General features: G+C 39.4%; 1 protein-coding gene across 2 annotated transcripts; it reads right to left on the bottom strand.

The window, feature by feature from the left end:
- Window positions 1-11,519: 11,519 nt before the first annotated feature.
- Window positions 11,520-23,174, bottom strand: WDR12 (WD repeat domain 12). Of its 2 annotated transcripts, XM_074872919.1 has the most exons (14): window positions 23,128-23,156; window positions 22,981-23,062; window positions 22,805-22,899; window positions 21,429-21,523; window positions 20,674-20,780; window positions 19,682-19,797; window positions 19,130-19,284; window positions 18,312-18,357; window positions 17,445-17,530; window positions 17,108-17,248; window positions 16,897-17,002; window positions 15,946-16,078; window positions 15,041-15,113; window positions 11,520-14,435 (listed from the first exon to the last, which is right to left on the bottom strand). In XM_074872919.1, the coding sequence occupies exons 2-14, from the start codon at window positions 23,019-23,021 to the stop codon at window positions 14,358-14,360; spliced, it is 1,272 nt and encodes a 423-aa protein (XP_074729020.1). In that variant the 5' UTR covers window positions 23,022-23,062; window positions 23,128-23,156; the 3' UTR covers window positions 11,520-14,357. The 2 variants fall into 2 exon arrangements, with proteins under 2 accessions (XP_074729020.1, XP_074729019.1); XM_074872918.1 differs by having other exon boundaries at window positions 22,981-23,174.
- Between the last annotated feature and the right edge of the window lie 125 nt (window positions 23,175-23,299).

Below are 23,299 nucleotides of genomic sequence, written 5' to 3' on the forward strand. Positions count from 1 at the left end.
TTCTCTCAAGTATCTGCTTGTAAAAAAAGTTTCAATAATGTGTTTAGAAACTGTGTACGGAAATTCTGGTTATACTTCATAACACTGGGACTGTTTATATTTCCTCAGGAAGATGATGATATGCCAAAATTTTGGTCACACTTAACAAGAAAATTCCATTTCTAAGTTACAATGCTGTATATCCGTTTACCAATTTCATCAGATGTTTTCTTTAATTCTACAAAAATATCCTTTTGTAGATGAAATTTTAATATACAATATGGCCAAAGAGATTTAAAAGAGGAAAAAGTGAAGGAGGAGGATAAATGTTTCATACTTCAGTATAGATTGACAAATGAGCATGGGGAATGACCTTGAATGTGCCGAACACATTTTGGCTGTTTAATTCTAGATTAAATGATCATTCTCCTGTTCTGAAACTGCATCTGTAAGAAAGCCATTGTCTTAGTATAAAAGAAATTTATCTCCTGTGCAACAGAATTATATGGATGGAAGTCTACAGGCTGTTCAAGGACTCTGGACATGAGCTGAGCTATTTTGCAGAAATGTAGAAAGGTTACAAAGGGAGGCAAAGAAGGGATTGAAAAATCTGGCTGCTATTTACATTGTTGTTTAACTGTCTAGTTCTACAGTATGTGGATTCCTATTTGATTCACTTTAAAAAAAAAAAAAGTATATAAGATCTTGCAGGCTTGAAAAACACAATCGAATTTTTCAGCCATTTCTTCATAAAGCTTTATATATTCTAAAACGGGAAGACTCACTACTGAGCATGCAGTTCTTGTGTCCAGATACTTGTGCATGTGATTTTTGGATAGAAGGATAATTGGAAGAGTCAAGGGTGAATGAGCACAGAATCTTTTACTTGCTTGGAGGAAGATAAGGAATTGGGACGCTCAGCCTTTTGTTCTGGTGCTTTCCAGAAGGCTCTGCAGAATTCTTCACATTTAATTTTTCAAGTTGAAAATAAATTCTTCAATACTTAGTTACATTTGCTCTTTCATTGAAAAATATTAGTAAACTGTGCAAGACTGCTGTTCAGGAGTGGTGATTCCAGAAGGCAGGCAAACAAAGGCAGCAGGTCTGTGCCTACTATGGTAAACTGCATGTTCAGTCATGGGTGACTGGGGAAGGCAGGTGAGCAGGAGTGCTCTGGCGCTATGGCAGATACCTGATAGACTGCCAGGAATGTGACAACAGGTTACAGTGACTGCCTTAAAGCAGGTTCACCTTCTGACAGGCATGCCTTCAGCTTCTCAAACTCAGACTTGGTGACCCTTACTTTCATCTGTATCTAAACCCATGAAAACTGGAGGATGCAACAGCAAAAGGAGATCAATCTTTGACTCTTACACAGTATACTATCTGCAACATTTTCTGATTAGAGAATCTATAAATTCAAACTAACTTAGAAATCTGTAGGACTGGGATGTATTCTATTGTTACGAGGGTTTTTTACGTGCTTATATAATAAGGTGATTGTGTCTATCCCAGAGAAACTGACCATCTATTGGAGAAAAATGTAGAAATACTAAATAGTAATTATAACCTCTTCACTTCCTAAAAGTGAGAGCATACTGAAGATGTGCAGGTAATCTTGTATGGTAACCTAGCAGTAGACATGCAATTTTGACTTTCAGTCATTTTGTTTTACAGAATTTTAACTCTGTGCACTTTGCACATAACTACAGTGTCATCCTGGAGGAGCATGTTTTGGGCAGAAACAGAGTTAAGCTTTCCTTCACCCTTTTGTTTCCTCAGGAAAAGCACTTAAAAGAGCAACTGCTGGAGAGAGAGAGAAGATGGAGAGACTTTTGGAAGGCAAGTATCTACATGAGTAGGAAGGTTGTTGCATGGTTCCTCTTATGGTGACTTGTTTGTGGTGATAAGCACATTGTTCCATTTTAATAACAAATATAGGGAACAATAGGGTTTTGCTCTCCAGGTGTGGAGGGGATTCTCTTGGTTTTCTTTTGGTTTTGTTTGCTGAGCCCACTCATGAGATAAAATAGATAGCAGTAGCTAAAACATGTACCAAGATGAAATGTCTTTGCCTCCACTTAAATCATGGTGAACTTGTTGGCAACCAGTACTTGTACGGATGAGTGAATGTCTACTTTTTGAAATTCCCCAATTTGGGTGCAGTTGTCAGGATACAGCTCCTGGGATTCATCTGTCATCCACAGCGATGCTCCTCTATTGCATGCAGGCTTGCTCCAGAGGATATCAGGTATTGTAGTTTTATGGATGAATGTTGGTAGCTCTTGCCCAGGATGAGACAAGGGCCAATCTGAAGGTGAAAGAAGAAAAAATAGTAAAATACACAAGAACCCAAGTGAGCAGAATGTTTTGGGGAAACAAGGGAGAAGTGGACCAACTGTAACTACAGCATAGTTAAAATTAAGACTTTTATTCACGTTTATCAGCATTCACACACAGGCCGCCTCTCGTTGCCTTCTTACCACATGGCAAGAACAGTAGTAAATGCTGCACTAAAAGATGGTACTTAGAGTTGATTTTCTTCCATTCTGTGCCCCAAAGTGAAAAAGTACCAGAGATGCATATTCCATAAATGCAACCCTGTATTTACAGCAGTAACAGGAACCTGTTTGCATGCTCATGGCCAACAGTGCAAATGCCCAACTTAGGCGATGCCCTTTTTTTTAATTGGAATTCCCAACATTCTGAATATAAATAGAATTAATGACTCTTACAGTCTTGCCAAGTCTCAGTAGACAAGTGGGTGAAGGATTGGTTTTGATAGCAAGATGTGTGTCTGTCTACCCTGCAGTAGCATTGAACTCACCTTCAACCTGTTGACTGAAAGTGTCCAATAATAGCTTGAGTGTGTAACAACAGCTATTGCTTATTGTTGCCTGGGCACTTGCAGTAAGATCCCTCCTACGGAATTGCATAAGGCTTTGCCAAGTGCTAGTGTATCAGACTGAAATTTTGGATTTGGTATATCTCTGTGGATGGGCTTATATTAACGTTTGGTCCGAGGTGGTTGTGCAGCCTGATCTGAACAGGAGAAGGATGTGTGGGAAAGAAATAGAACAGGCACACAGCTTGAACTGTCTTGAGTGATGGGGAAGAGAGAGGTGTGTAGAGCTCCCTTTTATCACCAGATCATCAACACCTGCTAGCTTGTACTTTACATACATCAGAGTTTAGGAAAGTGGTTTTCTCTTCAGGTATAAAATGACTTTTGCTTTTGACACATGTCCCTCCAAATACCTCTGCACCATATACATGCACGTTCTCTGAATCATACCTTCAATTGGATTAACAGCAGTGCATTGAACTGAGTGAATGGGGACTATTAAAAAAAAAAAAGTGGAAAACCTTTGCGGTGCAGAAAAAAGGAGCATCCTTCTCTTGACATCTGCTCTTTTTCCAGCTTCACTTGCATTCTGTTCTGCCTGAAACGTTAGTAAGAGCCCTAGCTTATTTTCTTCCTCAAATATGGCTATGAAAAGAAGTAATTGAAAAATAAAATGTGTGGCAATTCCAATTTATTGACTATTTTTATCATGAGTACTCTGGGGGTGGCTGAACAAGCCCATTTTTCAAACTTGTAAGATGCATAAAAATATCTTCAGGTTTTGACAACATTTGCAGTTAGATGTGGTGTGTATGGGGTTGGGGGAGGAATTAATTAAAAAACCGAGTCACTAATGTCCATGTCAGACTTCATGTGGAACAACGGTGAAATGATGGGCATTGGGAAGAAAAAATGGCTAAGAGATATATAGACATGCTACAAAGGAAGATGAATGTGAAAATTTTACCATATTATTAAATATGGTATTTTTTGCTGGTTTTCTACTTAAATGTCTTTAATTGAACTCTGGGGCTTAAGAAGGCATTCCGAGCAATGTAAGCTTTCCAGGAATTTTAAAAAGGGAAATTTTTCTGTTTTTTTTCTTGATACTTATAGAATCTTAGAAAAAATGTAATATCTGTGATACATAAATTAATAATGCCCTGAATAACAAAAAAAATGCAAAAAGTTGAAAATAAATATGAGGGAGCGTGTGTGCATATGTTTTTATGTATACATTCATGAACAATTTGAAATAATTCTGAATGTTTAATACTTCTGAAATGCTCATTATGAACAGCAGACAGCATTTTGAAAGACTATGCAGTTGTAATGTAATCCTAAATATTAATTTCCAAACTGTTTCCCATAAATGTTCTTAACGTATCTGTAAAACACTGATTTTAATATTCCAAGGTGGGTTTTGTTTGGTTTTTTTAAGGATCAAGGGGTAAAGGTGCAAGGGAGGGTGAACTTCTTTTCCATAAATTTTCCACCTTAGTAGTCCTGTTATGCTGTGCGATTTATAATTAATAGCACACGTGCAATTACATACTATTAAGACAGCATTTAAATTTGTACTTGGAAAGACATAAAATCCTTTTTAATCCATAAAGTAATTTTTTTTAGTATTAGGTGCCATTAAAGTTTTCAAGGATTATAAAATTCTTCCTTCATTACAATTATAGCTTCAGTAACAGGCCCTGCAAAGTCTAGTTAGGTTGAATATTTAACAAAGGGCTTTGTTTTCTTCTATTTGTGAAAAAGAAGCATTAATGTATTTTTTTCATGAAATCTCAATTAAATTCATGAAATGTCAAGAGATCAATTTGAAGCAGTGATTGCCTCAGGAGACCTTAAATGTTTTAATGGATCCTGATGTTATAGACTATATCTCTCTATATATTAAAATATAGAAAGAGATATTATATACCCCTAATGTTACATATTCAGTATTTATTTAAATAATAAGAATGCTAAAAAGAAGGACAAAAGGAAGAAGAGCCTCAAACTAGAACAAACTTCTCACATACAGTATCATAAAGTTCCTATCATATTCCTCAACTCAGCAGTAGATATCTGTGCAGGTCATCTGAATGGAACAAAAAAAACCCCTCAGAAAGAAATGTTGATTCATTATTTTGTGGCTGGAAAAGTATAACATTGAATTATATAAGCATATAAATAAACAATATGAATTTAAAATTATAAAATTTAAGATATAACAGTGGTTTTTTATCTCAGAGCAATCAAGCTTCCTAGCAACAAAAAGAAAAGAAACTGCAAGTCAAGTTGAACAAAATTCTGGTTTTAGGGGTCATTGGGCTATTTCTATCGAGAAGGTCTTGTTTCAATACAGCGTTTCACTGGGCAGCAGTACAATATAGGCAGAATCACATTCAAAGGCTAAACCAGATTTTAATTTGACATAAGCAGATGACATTTCTGTTTGAAACAAGAGTCAAACTTGACTAGTGGCAAGTGCTGAGTGTATACTTGTAGACAATTTATGAAATATTATCACGACAAAAGGTACACACACAAAAGACTGGTGGTTCAAGCTCTTTGTGCCTTTCATCAAAAGTAATTAGGATCACAGACATGGAGGGAGGATTAGCTTCTGGAGAATAAGTGGTGGCTTAAGCTACAGGGGTGCAGACATCTGACTGTGCTTGTTAAGACCATGGGTGGTGGTTCTTCACAGAGCCCTGCAGTTAGTGTAGGAGAGATGTTAGCAACCAGGGCTGCTCCTTATCACCTGAGCAGCAGATGTGCTTCCTTTCACTTACCCCCTGTTCTTCAGGTGCTCAGTAATTCTTCTAAAGGTGGGGGGAAAAACTAATAGCAGAGACATTTGCAGAATAAATGTAAATAACAAAAAGGTGTGTCAGGCAAACACTGTCTGCCATAATGGCCCTAGTCTCATAATGTAGTCAGTAATGTGTGTGGGAAGAAAAATACGGTGGCAATGCATTAGGCAACCAGAGCGTCTGCTATATTGGGACATGTTAGCCTAAAGGTCAAAACCTGATATATTTAAAAGGAGGGAGACTTTTACCTCCTTGATCTTGATACTCCTGTGAGGAATAAGAAACTAGATACTTTCCTTATAAAGCACAGAGTGGGTGGCAAAATAAGGAGAATAAATGGCAAGAAGATACTACTGCAGAAGGAAATGAAAAAGCTTATGTTTGTCTCTGACTTTTTACAGTAGCAGCCCTACAGACTGCTGTGTCATAAATTATAAAAAGTAATTGGAGAAGGCCAGTAGGAAATGGTGAAAGCAATACTTGAGCCAGCTAAGCAAAATGATAAGTGTCAAATGTGTCTGCCAAGATATGAGAGATACAATTCAGACATCCCAAAACGGAAAATATTTTTCAGTTGCTGTGCTATACTGCAGCAAGCTGAGAAAATATTAGAAATAGATATTTTTCATTAAAACAGATTTCTCTGGTACATAGTCTAATATTATTCTCAAGAATGATGCGGTCAGATAAAATTTTGTCTCTCATAATCCTCTGTTTACACCTAGAAAGCAATACCATACATACTGCAGAGATTCAGGATGGTGCACGGTGGATGATGCATGGCTTGTAAACCACTCTCCTTGCAGAAATGATGGCTTCTTTTTAACATGACGCTCCAGACTTGCACGTTCAAATCACTGGTAAAAGTGAAACAGGGAAACTGTAGTCTCTTCATCTTCTCATCTTTGGTGAGTTCATGCTGGATTCTGTGGCACTAGTATCTCAGGCAGCATTTTTCATACTAAACATCTGTTGTTTTGATTCCTCTGTTTAAATAGATTGGATTAGAAGGGGAGAAAAAACATCATCTCCTCCCCCTCACCATTCTGCTTCAAAGCTTAGTTACTATGAAGACAAATCTTATTTATTTCCTTACAGAAAAGGCTTTGCTGACGTGCAGTATTTGATTTTTTTGGAAACTGGTTCTGACTCGATTTTCAACTACATCAAGATACAAAATCTAATTATTGTAAATTACGTTCAGATAGGCTGCATGTAAGCTCCTCTGTAAATCTAGATTAAGTCCACTGATTTTGATAGGCTTCGCGGTCTTAAATGACATGCTCTGGAATTACAGCAGTGTAACTGAAACCAGAATCTGCTTAAATCTGTGCTATTTAGATCTAGGAAACATTTTGTTTAATAATTTAACTGTAGGAGATAACTACTGGCCATAGTGCAGTTTTCTGAGAAGCAACAGAGACTCTGTCTCACAGGGTCTCTGTCTGCTCTTAAACCTGAAGGCAAAAACTTATTAACTTATTCTTTTAAATTTTATGGATATATTAAGAGGACCACTTAAATGTTGATGCAAGCTAGAATAAAGATCTTTTCTGTAACACCAAGAACTATACTTGATCCCTGCTCCAAGTATTAAAAACCTACTGCCAGCAAGTTCCAGCACCTGATCCTATGCACAAAGTCCACCAAAATAATGAACCACCAATCCAAGATCTGCTGAAAGATAAAATCTTTCATCTGAAGTTGAGAGTGGAAGAGTCAAAGATCACTGTGATCTTACAAGCACACAAACAGATTCTGGTCTCTGATGGAACTCAGTGAAATTCTGTTAGATTTTGACTTTTTGATATCTTTTTTTTTAAGACCAAAAAGAGTTCTTGAATTTGTATGAATCTTCCAATATTCAGGCTAAAGTTGATGCAAAACCTGAGAGGGAGAGGATGGGAGAGAGATGGAAATTTGTGCTTTTTTTAATTAGAAAACAAATTACTGTAGTAGTGGATGGAAAACTGACTGTGAGCCAGCAATGTGCACTCGCAGCCCAGGAAGCCAACCGTGTCCTGGGCTGCATCAAGAGCAGTGTGGCCAGCAGGTCAAGGGAGGGGATTCTCCCCCTCTACTCCGCTCTTGAGACCCCACCTGCAGTGCTGTGTCCAGCTCTGGGGCCCCCAACATCAGAAGGTCATGGACCTGGTCGAGCAGGTCCAGAGGAGGCCATGAAGATGATCAGGGGCTGGAGCACCTCCCCTGTGAGGACAGGCTGAGAGAGTTGGGGTTGTTCAGCCTGGAGAAGAGAAGACTCCAGGGAGACCTTATAGTGGCCTTCCAGTAGTTAAAGGGGCTTTACAGGAAAGCTGGGGAGGGACTCTGCATCAGGGGGTGTAGGGATAGGATGAGGGGTAACAGTTTTAAACTGAAAGAGGGTAGATTTACATTAGATATAAGGAAGAAATTCTTTCCTGTGAGGGTGGTGAGACACTGGCACAGGTTGCCCAGAGAAGCTGTGGCTGCCCCCTCCCTGGCAGTGTTCAAGGCCAGGTTGGATGGGGCTTTGAGCAGCCTGGTCTAGTGGGAGGTGTCCCTGCCCATGGCAGGGGGGTTGGAACTAGATATTCTTAAACCATTCTATGATTCTATAATTTATTTTAACGGGGAGTATTAGAAAACAGTTGTTTGTTGTGAATCCAAACCACATTGTAACGTGAACAAGTCTTCCCACTAATGCACACCCATACCACACCTTCCAGACTTTGGTTCAGAGTACACGTTTTCAGCAGATGCCTCTGGATGTCTGCATCCACTGTTCAATCAGCATTGTGCCTTCAGGCTTATAAATCCCTCATTTGTGTGATTCTGTCACCCAGTAGATTCCAATGCTGCAAGTATTTTAAAAAAGGAGAGTGTTGCTTATTTGTTGTTATTCTCTCGATCCCCAAACAAAGCCCTATGTGATGGAAAGAAGTCTCGATCTGGCTGGCAGATTCTATGGTAACACTTTGGTTAATGCAGTAAACTCAAAACTGTTAAGCTATTCCACCAAATGTTATGTATTCAGGGATGTGTGCACACATGGTAATGACACCATTTACAGTGGAGAATAATTTAAGTCCTCCTCTTTGATGCTGAATAGATTCAGAAAACAGTAATGTAATTCCAACACTAGATACCATTTTCTGGGCTTCTCAAGTGATACAAATGACCGAGACTGCCCTGTTAAAGTCACTAGTACTTGTTAGTGGCAGGAAAACTGATGCCATTTTCATGTATTCATATTCTACGTATCAATTTATAGTGACAGTGCTTATGATTTGTAGGTTTATCTCTAATTTGGCATGCAGCTCTGCATCAGATGTTACCACATACTCATCTTCATTCTTTGGTGAGCTTGTTTCAATTTCCAATATTTCTTCTGCATTTTGTCAACCACTGGCTGGTCTCTTGACCTGTCTTTTGTGCAGAAATCCATGAGGTAGCTCTGTGTGTGCATGTGTGTGTAACAAACTCAGATGTTTTCAACAGCTGGGATAGAGTTGTAGGAGAGCAATTAAGTCAGTGAGCATTTCCTGAATGCTCTTCCAAGTGATCTCCACTGTCTTTCGCATGCAGTTTACAGCAGCTGTGGTCTGACTGAAGATTAGAACTTCCCTACTCCAAATTTACAGACCACAGACAATAGAAAGCATGATGAGGGGGACCCTTTTGGATTAGCAATCTAGATTATTGGGATGTTTTGCTATAGTTGGCATATCATATTTCTCCATACAGCTTTTTGTGATTTCTGGTTTGCATTCAGAGATGGTTTCAAACATTTAAAGAAATTTGTTGGCTTAAATTATAAGCTGAAAGTCTCAGTAGCAATCACAGAGAATTTATTTCAAAGTTTGTTTAGTTTTACAGGCTTTTAAACTCATGCTAAGATTCCCTGTTGACCACAGGCTACTAGTTGCCCAAATGGAATAAAGTGCAAAGATATGCAAAGCTGACATTTTGAAGTTTTGAATATGAATTTTGTAACTGATACAGAAATCTACATTTTTGTGGTTTGAGTTACGTTTTCAGCATTCCATACAGTATGTGTCCTGATTTGGACAGCTTGGTAGACTTACCCAGTCTGAGCAGCTGTTTTTCCTAGACCACACTCAGCCAGCTTCTCACTGGCAGCTGAAAAGCCACTCATTTCATGAAATTTACAGGGCAATTTAAATTGGTTTTCATGACAATTAATTTTAACCCAAGTTTTGCACCTAATTTGAGATCTCTGCCAACATGCCAACATCAAACAAAATTGGTGATTCTAACTCAACTGGACTTTTTTGGTATATGAATTGCAGCATAAGCTATTTTAATTTATTGCTATCCAACAATGTAGTCTGTGCAGCTTGCTGTATCTGTGTGCTTCTCTCACCTGAGCTGGCCAAGCAGGAGTCAAGTGCAGGGACAGTTGAAGCTTTTGCTGGCATTCATGCTAAACCAGCAAAATAGCCATTCTGTTTACTTGAACATTGGGATAGAAAACAAGGCTGGATAATAGTTCTGCTTGTCAGAACAGGTTCTTCAGCCTTGTTTTCTGGAAAGCTCTTCCTCAACCATTTAGCTATCATACAGAGGTGCAACAGGGATAGTGTGACAGGACAACCTGCCACAATTACGTATTCTCAAAGCATGTTTAGTAAACCTTACAGGCAAACAATAACTAATCCTACTAAATGTGAATACTTTTTTTTAAACAAACAAGAAAACAAAAAGATGCACTAAAGTAATAGCATTAAATGAAGCCAGGTGATAATCCATAAACTGTATTTACCCCTGGACTGGGGCATGTGAGGGCCAGCTTGGCAGCCCCATTCTGACAGAGACTAGAAATCCAAGTCAAGTGTGTTGACCTAGTTCACATTAAGTATTTAATCTGACAAAACCTTTCTCTTTTTCCACAACAGAGGAAAAGAGCACATGCTGAAATTTCAGTAAGGTCATGGAACAGATCTGCCCAAATCTGATCCACCTTTTTTTTTTTTTTTAAAAAAAGAAATATGTTTAGAATCACACAAACTTGAAAATGTCTTTGTGGCCTCCATTAAAATTCACTGATGAGAAAAACATTAAAAATTCTGAAATTCTTAAACTTATATCCATGTTTAAGTAACAAGTTGATAATTAACAAGACTTAGAACAAGAGTGTAAGAAAAGTGTGTGGTTTTTTTTCAGGGAATCTCTGCATATGCCTATCTAGCACTTTCTGTTGCTGAAATGTCACAGAAAATGCAGTAGAAAACCTCCTATCTCAGGAGTTTTCATTAAAAGTGTATTCCTTTTTCTAGACAAGCTTTTCCTTCCAAGCTCTGTGAAATATTTTTGTTTAAATTGTAGAATTCACTTCAAGCATAACCTCTGTGTGCTGAAATCTCGGGAAGTATGTTGAGTTTATACTGGAGTTTCATCAGCCTGTGCAAAACTCATTTGAATTTCATCTGAATTTATTTTCATTAAGGAAAAACCTCACCACCAGGCTATGGGGTGTATATTGAAAGGAATAGGCAGAGCAGTGCTGGCTGGAGATCTGCATCTTTGCCCCAAAGTCATAAAAAAATGCAACCTAAGAAACCCCCAGTCTTCTGTCAGCCTGTCCTGTCCTCTCGCCTGTGCCTCTGGAGTGTACAGTGCACCCCTCAGCAGCTCCCACCCGCAGAAGAGGGTCCAGCTGTGAAGCGTTTGACTGGGGAGCAGGTATAGGAGGTGAGTCTGGGGGTCTCAAAGCTGTGACTGGCCTCTGGGTTGCAGCTGCAGTGGGTGAGCTGACGCGCCCTTCCCTGCTGGGGGCCATGTGTCAGTGCAGAATGAAAAGATGATGTAGAACAATTTATTGCACAAGCTCTCAAATACAAACCCACCTCCCCTTCCCACTGATAACAAAAAAGGAGTAAAGCTTTCAGTAGTTGACTATTGTCTTTATTCCCCTCACTTGGAGCATCACTTTGATGTTTAAGGAAAACTAGCAGTTAGCACGTAAGTCATTTATTGTTCTGTATTATGCTACTAGGGCACTATGACTATGCAGAAATGTTTGGAGGGGGGAAGTATTTTTGTGAGTAGAATCACTGTCAGGACCTTGATTCTGGAAGACTAAGTTTGGTTTTGACTCAGTTCTTTTGTAATTTTAAAATCAACTCATGCTGGCTATTCTAATTTCACATCATTATTTTAAAATAAAGAACTGTGTGTTTGGAGGAAAACAAATATTCTTATTAAAATGTTTTCATTAAGATTACAGATTGTCCAAAGAACTATCAGTCTGCCAAATCTAAAAAGTGTTTTTGTAGGTTCTAGAACTAGGACAGTAGTAATACAGATGCATTCAAAAAATACGTTGTACTTATGCTGGTATCACTTCGCAATGTTAATATGGTCTACTTAGTTGCTTCTTTCTGTGTCTGACATAATACTTTTCCAAATAAGAGAACCCAAAGTGAGAAGAGGGTGCAAAAACCCTCCTGCTGAACTACGGTCTACCAAAACCTACCTTTCTAGTTACACTCTGTGTATTTACTACAGGTGACAAGTGTAGTAGATCTAATGGATTCAGTGCTTGAAACTGAAACAATTAAAGCCAGCTTGGATTTCTTAAGTCTAAATAATATTTATCTTTTTAAGCTGACAGTCCAACTGACATGATCTTTTTAAAAAGTATTTTTAAAATCCTTCTGGGAAGGCAAAAAACCAGTATTAAAGGCACCTATCTTGCATTCATAAGTCTTCAGACACATGCTTATAAGAGAACCCACTTATTTTTATCAACTACTTAATTGGCTGGGGATGCTCCACAGCTGACTGTAAAATACCACAGTAATTCTAAACACTATGCTCAAGTGTAGTTTACCTGAAAGAAAAACTGAAAAGAGAGTAATAAAATGGATGTTTCTTATGATACACAAAATAGCTCAAGACTTTAGATTAAATGGTCACTGGGAGTCTTGAAGAGAAATGAGGGAAACTAGTTTCCAAACTTCCTTCACTGTCTTGCCTTCCACTAAAAACACCTCCAAACTTCACTTGGTTAAGACCTCCAAAAGAGAGGTATACTGGATTAAGGATTACCTAAAGAGGATATTACTCTTTTCATACTAAAAAACTATTAGATTTAAAAAAAAAACTTTTATGAGTATTAGACCAACAATTGCTAGAATAGACTGGCATATCCACAAATGTGCATGTGAAATTATACAAACCTGTAATAGTGGGGAAGCAGGAATACTGCATGTTCCAGCACATACTAAATTCGTGCTCAAAAAATGCTTTGTATTTTTGGTAGGTTTACAAAACAAAATAGTTATTCACACGATATTTGCAAATTCCAGTTTGTGGAGTAAATAGAAATCAGTATTTTAAAGTTTAAATAAGAAAAAAAATATAATCAGTTACTATATTAAGGTATGAATAGTGCTTTAGAAAGGATGAAGCATACTAAGAACATGCACGTGGATAATGAGATGAGGGCAAGACAACTAATTCCTTGTAAGCAGCATCTGTAAATAAAGGTTAGTCTAGTAGTTGCAGTACATTACTTGCAGAGCCAAGGGATCAGAGATCCCTCCCCCGTACCCGTGCCGTTTTCTCCACAGCTTTGCTGTTCTGGTATTTCCTAAACTGCTTTAGTTGGAACTTGTCCATATTGTAAACCTGGAGGTCAGAGTTTTTACTCTTCAATGAAAAATTATTAACTTTGCAATTTAAGCATTTGACTTGATTATGTTCTACAGGTCTTATATTTATTGGAAGCTAAGACATTAGTGAGGATATTCAAGTTTGGTTTCCACATTGTTAAACTATGTGCTGGTTTAACATCACATATATGGCATCTCACAAACTGCAATAATAGCTTTTTCATTTCAATGTTGAATTAAAGCAAGACCACCACCAGAGAAAATGAGCATGTGTGGATAGTACTTACCCTCTATCCATCTAAAAGCCATTGCAAGTTTTTGTATCCATTCTTTCTAGGAACAAATTAATTTTTCTTCTGCCTTCTCTGTGTGATCCTCCACTTGTTTCTATACATCTGCTGCTTTTTAGGAGTAAGCTACCTCATTATTGTACTGCAGCATAACAGGTACTGTGGCACAAGGCAGGAACATTCTGATAAAGTAAGTTACAGCCCTAACTTATGAGCAACAAAATTGGAATATTTAATCTGCCAGTAAATCTGTCAAGTTCCTTTATGTCATACCACTTGCACTGCCAATGTACTAAGTCTTCATCCTAGAAAGAAGCCTGGGTTCATCAATTAAGGGCCTAATTGTAAGAACTGCCAACAGTCCTACTGCAAGGCGAAGTCTGACTGAAGTCAGGTTTTTATCTGGTGAGGCATTAAAGCAATGAACTGTAGATAAGTTTCATTTTTTTTTCCAAGGGAAAGCAGGTGAACTCAAAGAAATAATTTAGTCCAGTGAGTAATTTTTCTGTAAGTATTGGGAACAGTTTACTCCTTAGAAAAAGCGCTGTACAAATAGTCATTTAAAAGATGTTAATTCAAAGTCATCAAAAAGGGAGGAAACACACTTTACTTTGTTTCACCCTATTCACATTTGTAACTGTTGTCATTCTTCTGTGACCAGTAAGGATGTAGGTTACCAATACAAAAAACAGGAACAACGGGTGTCTGAGCAACAAAAAACTCCTTTCTTCAGATGTTGGTTGTATAGGGATGCTAACAGAGTGACTGCTGCAAAAATCTTTTGGGGAAAAAAGAGTCTTCTGGCTCTTGACCTTTATGCTCCAACATCAGAGGCTGTAGCTGGGTATCTGTAGCAATACAGTTTGTTGTCTGCACCGCCACTCAATAGCAACTAACGAGAGGAAAAGAAAACTGTGATTAATATCATTATTAATGTATGACTAAAACCCACAATCAAATTGTAGAAGCAACCTTGTCTCTTACCCTCCTCCTAAAATTAGAAGCAAAGTTTTGGCAGGAAAGGTTTTCCTGCCTTTTACTGAGAACAGGAGCCACACTGCAATCTGAACATTAACAAAATTTTTTTTTCCCATTTGATACATGTGTGTACCACTGCAGCAGCATAACAGCTTGCTATAGAGGAGTATGTAGTTCCCCCCTTCTACACGTACAGCCGTGCCCCAGTTGTCAGTTCACGCTGCTGCTTTAGTCTCCATGGCAGCAAATGGTACCTTGGAACATGTATTTTCTCCTTGTGGCTCTCCATGTTGTAATGCCCCCTTAATGCTACAGAGCTTAAACTGCCGTCCTACTCCTTTGCACAGTAGTTTGGGGAAGTGCTGCAGTGCATATGACAGTAACACCCAGTATCAAGCAAAGCACAGCCAAAAGTTCCTGTCCTCTTTAAGCATAAAGGAGCAAATAGTCCATGACCGCTTTCAGCCCTCTTCCGAACCACCATGCATATAAACTGAGTAACATGCTCTTCAGTCTTACCCCTGCTTCTGTCCAGTCCACACACAACACCTTGTCTTCATGAGCAGCCAAGTCGTACAGAGGAGCTTTGCAACTGGTAAAACACAGGTATTTACAGTCACATGTTTGAAGATATGTGAGCAATCACAGAAAACAAAATTGGTCCCCAGAAAAAATTCTATCATGATGCTATCAACCAGATGTGGTCTGGCAGTTATAAACACTTTCAGAGAGTACAGACATTCTACCATCTGTAATGTTTTCTCTCCTTTCTCCAGAGCTGATCACAGTGTTAACCTCTCCTACATCCCCAAAGAGAAAAGAAGCAACATTTTTCACCTGCTTGCAAACTACCCTGAAATTAAGTCAATCCTAATCCTGCTTGTTAGGAACAGTATATTATATAGTTTCCTTCTTCCATGTGTAGATGCTGCTTGACTGCGTGTGTTTTCCAGAAAAGCCATTTATGTCTTCTGAATGCAAACCAATTCATTGCTTGGAAATTTGTAATGAAAGGTCTGAAAAGAGTATCAAGTGAAACTTCACACTGGTAGGCTCATTCCTTAGAAAGAGAATGTATTTTGTTTCTTACAACAGAAGAAGGGTAGAAGACCTTCTGCTGTTCCTAATCCCAGTAGCAATGTTATGGATGCTGCCTTCTGCATGTTAGTCAGTCCTGCTGTTAATGCCAGGTAAGTCCCGTGTTGGAACACCATACAGCTCTCACAAATGTTAAGCCCCATGTCCTCTGGTAAACAAGTGTTTTTCTCCCTTTCATTATATGCTTGACTCCTACAACCTAGAGGATTCTCAAACGCCACAGGAATTTCCAGTGAATCTCTCAGACTGCTTTTGCTATTTCATTAGGTTAACTGACCCTGTAAACTTACATGCCTTGACCAGCAAAGAACACATGTTCATTTTACCTCCTTGTGTCCCAGAGCTTCACAATGTTGTCCAGAGAACCAGAGATCAGCTGATGCTCATGGGTAGGTGACCACTTCACAGATGTCACCCAGCCTGTGTGAGATGTCAGAGACAGGAGAACCAAGGAGCCATCTGAAGAGAAAGCAGGGGAAAAAAAAAAAAAAAGACATCACTAGACTGAAACCAGCACTTTTAAGATGCAGACAAAATCCAGTGAGAAAAGCAGTCAGCCACATATTTGTGTTCAAGGTAAGTGTTTCTCCCACCAGTAATTCTAACTTCAAAAATCAAAATGAACTTTAAAGAAAGCAAACAAGCCACACAAGTTCAGAGTGAGGACATGAATGACACACCAAACAAAACTCAAAATGTATTTTCTTGTCACTAAACTCTTTTCAAAGATTTCTGAAAAAAGCAAACCAAAAAAACCCTTTTATCATTAACATAAAAGATAATACTGTTAAATGCTGGATTAGATTTATAGAAGCTAAACAGCTAAACGTCTATGAAAACAAGTAAACCTGTCAATGAAAAGCCTATGGTAGGTTCAGTCCTAAATTATCTACAATCCTGTCAGATGTGGCACCACTATATCCTAACAAAGCAACTACTGTTTCACTTTAATGATGGTCTGATCAACACAGGTGTGAACCTTAGAAAAGAAATAGTTCAGGGTTGCAATTGCACACTAACAGAACATTTGTTAGTTAAGTTTAAAACAAAAAAAAAAGGGATAACCTAAGCTGAGTTACTTTTCTAAATTTTTAGGTGAGAAATCAAAAGTCTTGCATCAGATTTCGGAAAATAGATGTAACTTTGTATTTAATAAAAGCTCTCGAATGGCTTGTTTTAAGCGGAGGGACCAGAAAACAGTTTGTGAGATGTCTCCCAATAGGGAGAAGTTCTGATTTTGAATGAACAACTTTGAGAACATGCAAGTTTTAGCTCACCTTTGCTGCGAGGATCCCATAGTCTAATATGTCTGTCAGTGCTCCCAGATGCGAGGCGTCGACACAGTGGTGAGTAAGAGACAGAATTAAACACTTTGTTTCCTGTCTGTCAGAAAAGAAAATAGTAACTCTAAGAGAGGAGCTACTCTATTGCACAACTTATTTCTTTGAGCTGGACTTCAGCTGAACCTACAAAGTGTAATGATCTCACCAAAGTTGATTTGAGATCTCCAGTCTCAGCATCCCAGAGTTTGATGGTGTGGTCCCATGATGCACTGCAGATTTCTTCAGCATCTGACCACAGCACAGAGGAGACAGCTTCTGTGTGGCCAGAGAGGGTTGCCAGAGGAGTCTAAAATTTAAAGGTGAGAGATTAGATTGAATATAGTCATAAAATCTATTACATCAACAAATAAAAATATCTTGTCTGATCAGCCTGAGACATATCACTGGAAGTTTCCATATAGTCACTTTTAACTAAGAGAAATTCTTCTGTGTGGCTACACCTCTAAAAAAAATATCCTGGACAAACCTAGAGCTCATCTTACCCTTGTTAGTCCCAACTGTTCAGTTTTCTGCTTCTTCCGTGGTCTGTTAGCTGCTTCTTCCATTTCATCCTCTTCATCTGTTGGTACTGTGACACAAGACAAGTCAGACTTGATCCTGAAGTTTTTGAGTTGCATTTCTATCTAAGTAATTAAGCAAAACCCTGTATTTACAGGACCTAACCTGTCTATGATGCATGAATATTTCAACCTTTTAATCTCATCTGATCAGTATCATCTCCATTTTGAGAAAGAAAATGAATACAGAATAAGTGCTGTTCTCCAGGTCACGCAGTTTTAAAATGACATCCCAATGAATTTTTAAGACCATCTTTACGCATGGAAAATTCCAACATTAATTCAGGTGCGTGATAAACACAACCTTTCTTTTAGATATAGTACCTACGTATATACTCCCAAACTGAAAGATTATGACTTGGAACAGCAAAAGAAAGCATTCAGATCAAATGGGTTTAGACTACATTTCTAGAAGAGACCTGGTCATCTTACTACCCTCCATATTATAGCATCAATAATAGAACAGAAAAATAATCCACACACTTCTGATTTGTAAGAAGTCTATACTCAAACCTGCACATTTATATAAATCCATTAAAAATAAATGAGATAAAATACTGTGTTCTGAATAAACATCAGCACACAGTTGATAACCGTATCTGAAATTGTGTTTCCAACTAAAACAGTAACTTGATATACTGTTGTATAGCCTTCTATAAAAAGTTCTAGCTTGCTTTTAATACTACAGACTCAAATTCTCTTGAAGAAAAAAGTATTCAGATATCTTTCACGTTGTTTTAAGTACAGGTTTTTTTAAGAGAGTCAAGAATCCCAGCTTTATGCTTATCTTACCTGCAGACCAGATCTTTAACATCTTATCCCAGGATCCACTGCAGAACTGTATGAGCAGAAACATTTTGTTAAAAGTTGATCCAGACAGATCTTGTAAGCCGTACTAAATACAGTTCCTGCTTGAAAAATTAACCAGTGGGTTATAACACATGAAGAAGTGCTAGGTTCCTCAAAAAAAAAAAAAGTCAGCATAGATCCAATTATTCTTTGTCCTTCCTTTGCAGGAAAAATATCTACAAAATATCTCTATTTCCTTCATCACCAAAAGGTTTTATTTTAACCTGTCTGATATTGAGTTAAGCTGGGAGCAATGACTCTACCTTTGCAGTGAGTGCTCTTTAACTGTTGAATTCCTCGATAAAGGGAAAGGACCTCTTCTACCACCTGCTTTTTCTGAGTATCACTCTGGAAGTTTTTTTCCCACCAAAGCTACTGTGAAAATTTAGGTCAAATTTGAAAGTAGTTCAGTATAACCCAAAATTCACATGCATTATAAGTAAAATTTACTTTAAAATAAACATTCAGCTTCGCTCACAGAAATCAAAAGCAACAGTATAGTGTCCTGTGCTATCTAAAGTCACCTTTAGCTTTTTGTGATACTAGAGGTTAAGTGCATCACTTTGAGAAGATGGCCTAGCACGGATATACCACTCCTAATCCTCAATAACCACCATTTATAACAAGACTGGAAACTTAGAAGTGTGTCAGTCATCACAACATGATGACTAGTACGTATGCAGGGACAAAAATATGATTAGTTTGAGATACAGGCTGCTAACATCCCAAAGGACAAAGGTTTCTTTCCAGGAGTCACTCACTTTAGTTCTCGAGCAATCAACAGCTATGGAGTCTACACTCCCAGCGTGTCCCCTGCAGCAGTGAAGGGCTTTCACTTTGTTTTTCTCCACATTCCACTCCCACAGCAGGACAGTTTGGTCCATAGAAGCACTGAGTAACAGGCATGATAAACTATCTGAGGAAGAAAAAAGTCATGCTCACACCCAACAGCTTTACAAAGTCTTTATAGTCTAGATATAATTATTCTAGTCAAAGCAGAAATAGCAGATAGAAACTCATACATATCTTAGTTTATATCATGTTACCCTGCAAGTACAATTAATGTAAATACACATACCAATATTTGCTAATGCAGTCTGCAAGGTGGATAAACAACACACATGTTAAACTAATTATGCTCATTACTGTTAAAGGCCTGTTTTACTCACACCATGACTTCATTTCTAACAACTCTGATGGAGATCGAAATAATTGTAGCATTTAGATAATTAAATATTCATGGATGAGGAATGCTGACATTTCTCCCCCAATAAATCAAACCATTACTACTCCCCTAATATATATACACTGACCTTGCTTCACCCATGCCACATTCTTCACTACTTCTGTATGCCCAGCTATCGTCATGATGGATTTTCCTTCCAAAGACCAGATTCGAGCAGTCTGATCATAGCAGCCAGTTAATATCCTACAGGGTACAGAATTTGAAACATTATTGTCTTTAAAACCAATGTTTTTATGAAAAAAGGCTTCAACCAGGAACTTGGAAAAAATATTAGCGTAGTAACTAGTTAGCTGCAATGAATTCAAAATAGCTACTTTGCGTATCAAAAAAAAAAGTTTGGAAAAGTAAAAAAATCATTTTGTTACAGAGCAAAGCTTCATTAAAACCTACAACTGCAAGGCTAGGAGTAAGGGCCAAAAAGAAGAGCAATAAGAGTACTGAATATTCTGGTAGGTGAGTCTCAAGATTGCTTATGTCATTTAAAATAAAAGATAATTTGTTGTTCATGGTATTACTAGAGGATCTCAAAGCATTTTCAAAACGTTCCTTAATATAGGAAAATTGCCTAGCTGATTGGAAAATGAATATGAAAATACAGTAGAAAAGGACAACGATGGTTGGGGTTTTTTTAAAGAAAAGCTCTGCATAAAGGTACACTATTATATTTGTTTCTAATGAATGTCACATTTGAAGTCAAGGGTTTAAGCTAAAAAGAGATAAGGAAATCTTGCTGTCCTTTAAGAGAAAGGATAGTAAACAGCATTTGTATTATTCATTCGTATTAACAGTATCTCATGTTCATGACTCTAGGCGTTTTCTGCTTCCGTTAAAAGTCACTGTCACCATAGAATAGAGGCCTTAAAACTGAACTGCTTACAAAAACAAGTAGCTGACTGACTTGACAGGTGGAAAAAAACCAAAAAAAACCCCAGAGCAAAGAGGAAAAAAAAAACCAAACCCACATTATTAAAGAGAATACCACTCCATTTGACACCATGGAGACCTTTGCACACAACAGCAATAAGCAAGACAAAACTCAGAATTGGCTTAGTGTGGTACCATTCTTCAGTGGCTTGCACAGAACTGATCCAGTCATCATGGAAGATGCATTCCTCTGGCTGAGGGGCCATATATTTCTCCACATATTCTATTTCCACCACTTCTTCCTGAGCTCACAGACAAAATACTTATTTAGGTTGGTTTTATTTTTTTTAATCAATAACAGTAAGATTTGATTGTAGCATGGTGCAAATACACAAGTTTATTGGATAAATATCCTGGTATCCAAGTCCTTTCCACATTAATGGAATTAAAGTCTTTAGAAAAAAGTATCTAAATTATATTGCTTTCCATATTTTTATCAAATTACTATTAATAGCAAGCTGGAAACAAAAGCAAATAATTTCACTCTTCTCAGATTCCTCTTCTGTATTTACCCATACAAAACACTTCATGACATTTTCTAGAGGTAATACTAACCTCCCCGTTATCCCCCAATGTAACTAATAGAGTAGGAGACAAAAATATATTAATGATCAACTGAATAAGACAAGAATTTCCCCTCTGAACTGTTTCCAGACAACAGACTGGATAATATTCCTTGCACTGCTCACTCCCATATTCTCTAATCACTTTGCAGTTCAGAATGGATTTTAAACATACAGGGACTTCTCCTGGGAAAGTCAGAAAAGAAATAAAACTGAGCAAGGAAATCTGCCTAGTCAGGATGACAATGTAATACCTAGATCAGATTGAAGTAAACTGGCTAAGTCTGTTCTACTGTCCAAGATGGGGAGAAATTGAGTGTGACTTACCGTGGAGATATTTTCCATTTCCATGTGTGTGACCAGCGGCATACGCAAGAACTGGCCGTTGATGAGGAAGTCAAATTCCACATATTTGTGATCCGCTGAAACAAATTAGGAAAAATCCATGTTCAGGAGTCACTATTTATTGGATACCATCAGAATAGCATCATTCAGTCACTGGTTCAGGAAAATGGAGCCAGCAAGAGGGTAAAAAAAACCAACAAAAAAACCCCAAACCCCCAACAGTTGGTTTCTTCTCCTAGCTGTAAGCGGGCAGCCCATGAATTCCACAGGACTGTGTGAGTTAAGAGGAAGGAAAATTTGCTGTTAGGGTTCAAAGAGTTAAGTTTGCCTCTCAATGTTAACACATTCTTTTCTAATTCCTTTTCTCTGTAGCTACATCTAATCAAACCCCAGTGGTCCTTCATCATTGTTCTGTATGGAGCTTGCCACTGGTAGCCCACATCTTTATCATTACTAGCCAGAGCCCTGCACTTGAGGCAGCAATAGGAAAATCGTAAGAATTTTTGGTTCATGTTTCTCCCTCTGTAATGGCATAGTTGACAAAGGCCCTACATTTTGACAAGAAAATTGCATGGTGCACTAGTTTTCTATTCAAGGTTGTTTGCGATGTCTTCAGTTAAAAGCAACTTGCAGAAGCCTCAGCAGGTTAAGATACAATTAGCCTAGGGATTTTTCAACAACATCACACAGGGGTCTTTCCCCCAAAAAATCTTTTAAGTCAGACCCATTTCAGCTGGCACTGACAGGATGGTTGAACTCTTCTCAAAGGCTTTCATAAAGAGCAAACCTTTGGTTTTATTAGTTCTTTTGCCAGGTTTTGGGAAACCTTTCCATTATCATCTGCTGGGGCAGCCTGATCTGTGGTGCTGGGCACAGGTGCTGGGCAAAGGGTGGAGCATTTCTCCTGGGACTGCCCACCAGCACTGATACCTGCTGAGTTTCAGATCAAGTTCAAAAACTACCTTGCTCTGGATAGCCAGACCAAAACCGAAGCGCAGGCCTGGCTCAGGCTGAGGCCTGACTTCACTGAGGGGCCTGTGGGTACCAGGATGCTGCTTCTGACTCGGACAGCACGTTCCTTTGGCCCGGCCCGCCTTGAGCCGTCCCACTTGCGGCACCATGCCCCGCAACGGGTCGAGTTCAGCCAAGGCATGAGCCCAACTCGCCTGGTGCACACGGCAGCGGGGCAGCCTCCGGCAGAGGTGAGGGCACGCGGTCAGACACATGGGGCTGAGGTGGAACCCGTCACCCCTTGGCCGAGCGGCTCTGAGGGAAAGGTGAGCGCGCAAGGCCGGCGCCTGCTCGGGGCTACTGTGAGCTCCCGCCTGGCAGAAGTGGCCGCCCGCCCCGGCACCTACCGTTGCCGGCCGCCAGCAGCTTGTTGATGAGGTGGCTGAGGTCGGTGGTCTCGGAGGCCGCGGGCACGGAGAAGGGCACATCCTCCACGGCGTACCTGCGGACACACAGCGTCATTACCGCCTCCGCGTAACCCCCACCTCAGCCCGCCGCCCGGCCCGGGCGGGTACCCCCTCACCTGCGGTTCTCGGTGCGGAACCGCGCCGTGAGCTGCGCCATGCTGCCTCGCCCCCGGCCACGTGCCGCAATTAGCCGCGCCCGCCCGCGGGGCACCGCCTCCCCGCCCGCCGCCTGCGCTCCGGCCCCGCCGAAGTCCCTTTCCGCGGCCCGGCCCGGCCCGCGCCGCCCGCTGCTGCGCCCGCTGCGTCACGCGGCCGGCGGCGGGTTGCCGTGGAGACCACAAGGCCCAGGATGCCGTGCGCGCCCCGGCCCGCGAGCTACGGCTCCCGAGAGGCCCCGCGCCGCCACCTTCCCGGCGTGCTCCGCGCGTCCCCTCC

The sequence above is a fragment of the Strix uralensis genome, chromosome 6, assembly GCF_047716275.1.
Source record: "Strix uralensis isolate ZFMK-TIS-50842 chromosome 6, bStrUra1, whole genome shotgun sequence".
Classification (NCBI taxonomy): domain Eukaryota; kingdom Metazoa; phylum Chordata; class Aves; order Strigiformes; family Strigidae; genus Strix; species Strix uralensis.